This window comes from Chanodichthys erythropterus, chromosome 1 (assembly GCF_024489055.1).
Source record: "Chanodichthys erythropterus isolate Z2021 chromosome 1, ASM2448905v1, whole genome shotgun sequence".
Lineage (NCBI taxonomy): Eukaryota > Metazoa > Chordata > Actinopteri > Cypriniformes > Xenocyprididae > Chanodichthys > Chanodichthys erythropterus.
This window is the reverse complement of record NC_090221.1, coordinates 32,324,696-32,332,793: the sequence shown is the minus strand read 5'-3', so window position 1 is coordinate 32,332,793 and position 8,098 is coordinate 32,324,696. Positions and strand designations below refer to the sequence as shown.

The window sequence follows — 8,098 nt, the reverse complement described above, 5'->3', positions numbered from 1 at the left end:
CTTGAGAGCAGGAACTGTTAATGTAGAAATGCAAACGGGATTAATTATATTCAATGAACCTCAGAATTCAAATTTGCACCTTATAGTTGCCAAGATCAATTAACACCCGTCCCCCAAAGTCAAAGTTTACCACGGGCAAGATCGGACATGACAATTGCTGCGTAAAGTGAGTTCATGCGCAATGCCGCCACTACATCACCAAAGTGAAGTGTTCGCGGGCACACTTCTTTTAAGTGCGCTCGTGAGTATGTTGCGCGTCGGACGCACGTCCCAGTTTTGGCACTGATGCGAGTGTGTAGGAACCCAGCGCGTCCTCCTCTCTCTCCTCTAACCTCCTCACAGCGAGTCGCACGATTCCACAGGATGCCTCACCATATGCTTCTCTTAACCACTGAGTTTGGGGTTGGGATGTAGGCGATCCATCGGGCGCAGAGCGAGTTCTGGATTTGGATGCTTCGCAGGCACTGCTTTGCGGGTGATGGTGAAGCGCGTCTTGCGCGCTGCCGCACGTTTCCTCGATCTTTCCTCGGGACGTTTGGCGAAGGGAAATGTGAAGAAGGCTTAAAGAATGGCATGTAAACATGGTTTCTGCCAAGAAGGAGATGGTGACTGCGATGTACCCCACTTCTATTTCCACTCTCCTCTACTTTCTCTGTGTGGCGGCTTGGTGAGTTCCAACTGGATGTGAGCGTTACGCATGGCATCTTTACGCCTCGAGGTTACAAACGTCAAACTCGGGCGTTTTTGAACTGTTTGTGCTGTTGATTGATACGAAAATAGGCGTAGAATTATTGTGTGCGCTATGTTAAAATGCTTCAGTTTGCTCTGTGTTGTTTTTAGCATAAAGAGAATATCTGGACAGATCAGAAAGGATGAGAAATTATACCCGGAAAATTTCACGCGCATTCTGGACCGACTCCTGGATGGATACGACAACAGACTCCGACCTGGATTTGGGGGTACGTGCCAAAAATCTCGACAATCATGTGGCCAAAAAAGGCGCACGGTGCTTTTAAAGCTTCTTGCGCAAAGCATGCTCTCCAAATGTTGTGTTTTTTTATGCAGGTCGCATGCTGTTTACTAAGTGTTGTTTGTTTGGTGAGGGCTGGTGTCCTCTGAGGGGAGATGGAGGTGTAAGCCAACTCCAAATGTCCTTTTGCTGCCCACTCTCTTTCTCTGCTCTCTATGTATCAGTTAGATCGGTGCCGTTTGGATGTTTAAGCGAGTTTGGTTATGTAATCGCGCCGAGAAAGCCGCTTAATGCACATTTTAAGTAGGAAGAGTGCAGATGTTCGCTTTGTGTGCGTAAACCGATAACATTCCCGCGCCCTCCTATCATTAACAGCGCGCATTAGTGTTTTAACCTGTTTTGCGGAGCCAAGTGATGCGCTGCTGTTATAGTTGGTGGTCAGCAGAGAATTTTATTGTTGCTCTAGTTTTGTGTACAGTGGCCCAAAAGATATTACGAAGGTCACTGTGCCTGAAACTTCAGTATTAACCCCTTATTTAAAAATAACCAAAAAGATCTGGAAATTCAAGTTTTTGATTTAATTGAAATGTAACACTGTATATCTTCATTAACAACGTTATTAGATTATATAATGCCAGATGTCATTAGTTAGTGTGCATGCAAATAGTTAAAAAATGGAATTAAATGTTTTCATAGTCCTATATAGCTAGTCATTACATAATATTGATTAATAACTTATTGATGAAAGTTACTATATAAAGAAAAACATCAAGACTTGCTGCACACGTCACAGTTTCCGCTCTCCCCTTTTCCACATTTCATTTTTTTAGTCAAGAAATAAATAATCAAATCAAAGACTGTGGATCTCTATGCGTAATGCCGGGATGTGATTGGAGCTCTGGGAATGGAGCTCTGGTTTTTTTATGTAACTTTAGTGAAGAGGCAGAGAGCACATCTCTCCAAACAGAGCAGCACACCCACCTTCACATGACAAGAGCTCTCGAGCGGAGCTGGATCAGGCTGGAGGGGCTTGATCAGCTCTCAGCTAGATGGTGTGGGTTCACAGTTCTAGTAGGATCGCATGAGTTGCCCTTGCCAAAGAATGTAGTGCTTCAGAGATGATAGATATTAGGGCTCGGGCGCGTCTCGTACCATTGGCCTGGTTGTTGTCGCCAGAAATGCGTTTGATTGTTGTGCCACGAGGAGACTTGGGTTTGAAGAAATGCACTTTTCACCATATACTGTAGCCTCTTATGTAATTGTTCAGCCTGAAGTGACAATTCTGTCTTTTTTTTTTTTCACCAATATGCTGTTATTTTTTTCTGTGGAACAAAAAAAGTAGCCAATTTTACTCATGTTGCTTGTGACAAAAAGCACCATAAATATAGTCCATAAGACTTGTGCACTACATTTCAGGTCTTCTGTATTTGGTTTTCTGTGACAAATTAAATTTTGTGTTTCTGTTTGTCTTATGGCTTCAGATGACTTTGAACAAAGAGCATGAGTCATATACACTATTTTATGACACTTACGTTTTTTTTTTTTTTTTGGTACTTTCTAGAACTTGACATTTGAATTCATTATGAAATACAAAGCTCTGTCACCAAACTCTAGTTGGCACAGGCTAATAGGTCCTTTAACTCAACCTGCCCGTAATCACATTATTATCTATAGGGCACAGCTGATTGGTTCCTGCTGTATCAGTAGCCAATGAGCTTGCGTACTCAAACTTCAAAATACTTTGGTAGCATTTGCCTCAGCAGTGCAGAAACCCCCCACCTTCCCCAGCTCCACCTGTATAGATCTGCTATGGGTAACTCATGTATACAATATACAGCAGCATGTCTTACTTGCTCACAGCAGTGTGTTGTGTATGTATTGGCAGTAGCAGGTCCCATACTTGCTCTGCAGCAGCAGCAATAACCAACAGCAGCAGCAGCAGCAGCACCGTAGCAGATCTATTCTGCCAAGACACAACATTGTCATACCCATTACCATGCCAAACACTCCAAGAGTTGTCATGACAGAACTGTTTCACTTATGATATGGTTTTGGAAGAACATTTAAAAAAAATAAAAAAAATAAAATAATAATAAAAAAAAAGAACATGGTGAAGTTCTCAGTTTTCTTTAAATTAAATTTTACTTTGTCTTATATTTCTCCTAGATTTCCTAAATAAATAATAATAGAAAAAAATGAGACAATATTTGTCATAGAGTAAAAGTATGAATAAGGAAAGCAGCTCAGATCATTTGGTTTTGGAAGAATTTGATGGGAAATGTTTGCGTTTATATTGAGACATCTGACTTTTGGTTGTACACTCTTAAAAATAAAAGGTTCCAAATCAGAGTTGATGTAGTAATGCCATATAACCACTATTTTTGGTTCTTCTTGTTCTTAATGTGGATAACATTTTAAAAATTTGTAAACTTTTTTCCACTATCAAGAACCTTTTGTGGAATGGAAAAGTTCCAATGATTTTAAAGATTCTTCATGGAACCTTCAACGCCAATAAACAACCTTCATTTTTATGAGTGCACTATGGTATTTTTGCGGATCTGCACAGTTTGAAACATCTCTTCTAAAACTCTAGTGTAGACACAAAGAAAAATCTGAAAGCTGGAGATCTAAGCAAAAGTCTCCATTTACTCTTTATTTCATCTCATCGCTGTTGGAGAAACAATTAAAATATATAAAGAGATCTCTGTTGTGATTTTTGTGTGCACTGGACGGAGTAAGGCTGTTCCTGTCTTTCATATTTCTGTAGGATTCATGGTTGTCAACTGTGAGAGATGCTCAGAGTGTCTGTTTAATGACAGATAATCCATTTTCTTTTGGTTTGACTGAAGGCACTTCACTCTCAAGTGATTTACTCAAGCATCTATCAAAGAGCCTCTAGTACATTAGGAGTTCAAGCCTCATGAGTTCAGCCAATGAGACGATTCAATGTTTAATCATGTGATTTAGAGTTTTGAGTGCCCGAGTCTGTTTTCAGTGACACTTTTGGTCTTTATTTGTTTGTCCACTAGAATTTGATTAAAGTAGATGAATAAATGATAAATGATTTTAGTCAGAGAAAAAGTCAACAAGAAATCCAAACTGAGCCCATTTCCTTTCCTAATACACATTCCCGATCATATTGTGCAATATTTGACAGTGTACTTTATTTTTAAGAAGTCTTCATAATCTGCTTAATCTGCCTTTAAAAATGACTTTCCTATTGGCTGATGTCACACTTGGCATGTTTAGTTTGAATAAAATAAACTCTGGTACACTTGCTCCATTAGTGTGGTTCATTTAAATAAGTGTGAACGCTGCCATCTGAACCTTGGCGCGCACCAAAGAAGTGAACCGAGACCCACCTTTTCAGGGTTTAAATAAACTCTGGTGTGGTTCGACTGAAATATGAATGCAGCAGAGACACCTAAACAAACCAAAAACAGGATGTGATGTCACAAGATGCGACCCTAGAAAGAATACAGTTCTCAAGCATCTGTTTTTTCCTCGTCATAGGAGCTTTGTTGCCCATTACTGTTCAGTACATTTATCAGAACCACCATCTCTTTGCCACAGATCTTCATTTTTTGTGTATGCAACAGAGGAATTCCTGGAACTTTTCACTCCTTTACACATTTTCTAAGCTTTCTGTGAGTTCTCGGAAAATACCATCATAATCAGTGTTGGAGAAAGTTACTGTACTTTTACAAGTAATGCATTACTTGTGTTACTAGTAATGTGTTAGGGTGTGTTCACACTTGTAGTTCGGTTGGTTTTGTTCATTTGGTCCGAACCAAAAAAGAAAAAAACAACATTTAGTCCTGGTCCGGTTAGAGTTCAGATTGGCAATTTTATCACTGAACCAAAAGATACCGAACCTAAAGGCATAGGGATAAGTTCACGACCTGATTGTTCGGATTTTATGACGTATTGCCTATTTTGAGACGAAACTTAACGAACATCCAAAACAATGCTGTGTGCTGAGGTAAATGCGCTCATTGTATGTGTGTAGCCTGCATATGATAGTATTTTGGCCAGCTGGGAACTCGTGAAGAGTTTATAAAATGTGTAAAGTAGTCAAAACACCGGCGGGAATCCGTCTGTCACACACAACGATCTGCTGCGTGGAGACGCGCGTCTGATGCCTGTCATGGGCAAACTCGCGACTTTGACGAGAAAAACGACATGCGTGAGGATTCTGTCCTTTTCAGGGTCTCGTCTTCCTGTTTTTTTTTTTTTCCTGTTACATGTCTTTGGTCCGTGTTGCGTTCATATATCATTCGAACCGCACCAGAGTTCGTTTGGAAGCGGACCGAGACCCATCTTTTCAGCGGTCTCGGTACGCTTGTTTGGTGCGCACCAGGGTTCGGATGGCATTGTTCACACATGCTCAAATTAACCGCACTAACAGAGCAATCGCACCAGGGTTCATTTTAATCGAACCAAACATGACAAGTGTGAACGCACCCTTAAGCCGAGTTCAGACTGCACGATTTTCAAAGTAGTCGGGTCACTGATCTTTTCACACTGCATGACTTTACAATAGGAAGAATCGCCGACAACTCTGTCTGGCACGCAAACTACGTTTCACAACCAAACACATGCGAGATGTGACAAGGAAACAACGCGATATCACGCGTGCTTAAAAACGGTAGCCCGCAAAAAGCTTGCAATACGAGTTGCCTGTGTGCTGATTTGCAGTGAATATAAGAAAAAGAAAATAAATATATGGAGGAGGAAATGGTTGGGGAGACTGTGGATTGTGTGTTCTGCAACGAGATTTGGAGGTAAATAAATAACTTTTCAATGTGCTGCTGTTGCGGAGGGTCAAGCAAATGTTTATGCTTTGTTTCCGTTTGATAGAATTGTTTATGTGAATGAAGCCATGCTTGCTGATATTGTGGTCTATAACTCCTCCCCGAACTGAACTCTGTATCTTGCTCTCTCATTGGCTGTCGGTCATCGCCGATGTAGTTTTCAGTCAGAACACTTTTCACACTGCAGGATTTTGAATCGCCGACAGGTCCAGATATTTAGCATGCCAAATATCTCACGGGTGTCGGCGACTCATTGGCGATTCTCTCAGATCGCGTCTTTGCTCATTCACACTGCGTGATTGTCACTCGCGTGAACGAGCACCGATTTGCCTGTGATTTCGGGCATTTGTCTGCGATTTCTCAAAACCTGTCGGCGAGCCAAAATCGGGGCTAAAATCGTGCAGTCTGAACTCGGCATTAGGGTGTTTTCACACCTAAGGATCGCTTGTTTTGTTCCGAAACAGGGACTAAATTTGTTACAATGTTGCATTTTCTTCTTGGTTCGGTTCGCTTTCACATGGCAACATTTCAAAGCGTACCAAAATGCTTTAAGGCAGGTCACATGCGAGTAAAACTGTCCTCTTATTGGTCAGAATTTTCTCTGCGTCATCCATCAAAATAATGATTGATAAGTTCGCTCCATGAGTTCATTGTGGCTTTATTTGTAACTGTCGAGACACACGCAAACACTTTATAAATGTAGCCGTCTTTTCCGCTGTTAAATTATACTACATTAATGCTGCGGCAAATTCAAACGCGCTCTCTCTCTCTTTCTCTCTCTCTCGGTCCGTCTCTGGTTTCCCAGCGCTGTCTAGTAGTAGGCGAACTGTTGTCAGTGTGTCGAAAGGGACCATATACATTTTATAATCAAGCAGAGCGGGAAAAAGGCTTCGTTGGGACAGCATTCTCGCACGGAGAAGTGCAAATACACAACAGAGGCGCTCGTTGGTTTTCAGCTATGGTAAATAAGGTGCTCACTCACAGAATGAGACACTATCGCTTTATATCACATTTCCCGTTGTGAATTATGACTTCATTTGGTTCGTTGGTCCGTTAACTGGGTCGGAATGCTTTCACAAGCGAACCGCTACAGAGTTCGTTTGAAAGCGTACCGAGACCACCTCTTCAAGCAGGTCTCGGTATGCTTGTTTGGTCCGCTTTTGGTGCGCACCCGAGTGCGATTGCTGCTTTCACACCTGCCCAAACGAACCGCACCAAAGGGGGAAACTCTGGTACGATTCAACCGAACTAAATATGGCAGGTGTGAAAGCACCCTTTACTTTTCTAGTTCATTGGAAAAAGTAATCTAACTCTAGTTACTTGTAATGTGTTACCCCCAACACTGATCATATACACACAAACAACGAGCGCATTTAGCCCAGCACACTGCATTGTTTTGGATGTTTGGTAAAATCTGTCGCAAAATATTCGTCATAAAAGCTGTTTTTCGTTTTTCGTATTTCGATGTTAAAATTGACACTGTGAATGCTAAGTGATCCAGGACTAAAATGTATAATTTTCTTTCCGGACCAAAAGAACCAAGAGAACTGAACTACAAGTGTGAACGCTATGTGATCGTGTGGGTTGCTAGTTAATGTTAACCAATAGCCAAAAGCTGTTTAGACAATGGATTGCATACTTTCTTGAGTATGTACATATTTTGAATAATTAATAACTTCACAACTGCTAAAAAAGTATGTTCTATATAGTGTGAATGTAATCTGGATATACTACAACCACCATGCTGTCATTATCATGTGACCTACCAGTTTTAGTTGCGTCGCTTCACTTCCATTCAAAAATCCTCTCCCGTTGCCTCATGGGATGGTAAAGTTCCATTGTATATGCACTTCAGAATCTCGCCGGAAGTAGTTGGTCATCTGGGTACTTTTTGCCTACTCTTTTATGACATACTTCGGACATACTTCTTTTGTCACATACTGTTTTTCGCCTACTATATAGTAAGGAGGTATGCGATTTCAGATGCAGCCATTGTTTTAGGCCACCATAATCTAGGCAATCCAGCCTTTCTTATGAGGTTATCTAATGCCGGTTAACAAGATTACGCCATTATTAGCAAATCATTTTGGATTTTCTAATCTTCTGCAACTCGCATTCAGCTCGGACTCTATTCTGATATGAAATACACTTTACATCATCATATGAATTTCTCAAATAAAGTCCTGTTCAGTAGTTTTTCTCTTAAGCAAGTCAAATGGCTTGAGAATGGTTTCATGTTGACTTTGATGGGGAAAAAAAAGCAAAAGCATTTCTGTGGTAACCCATTTATTTCACTCGTAATATCTATGGCTAC

At 41.0% G+C, this 8,098-nt stretch overlaps 1 protein-coding gene across 1 annotated transcript in view; it reads left to right on the top strand.

The window, feature by feature from the left end:
- The first annotated feature begins 581 nt into the window (after positions 1-581).
- Positions 582-8,098, top strand: part of gabra4 (gamma-aminobutyric acid type A receptor subunit alpha4) — a 52,640-nt gene continuing 45,123 nt past the window's right edge. Inside the window, exons 1-2 of the mRNA XM_067383007.1 lie at positions 582-667; positions 841-959. Coding sequence (XP_067239108.1) covers positions 582-667; positions 841-959 — 205 coding nt within the window. The remainder of the gene's footprint in view (positions 668-840; positions 960-8,098) is intronic.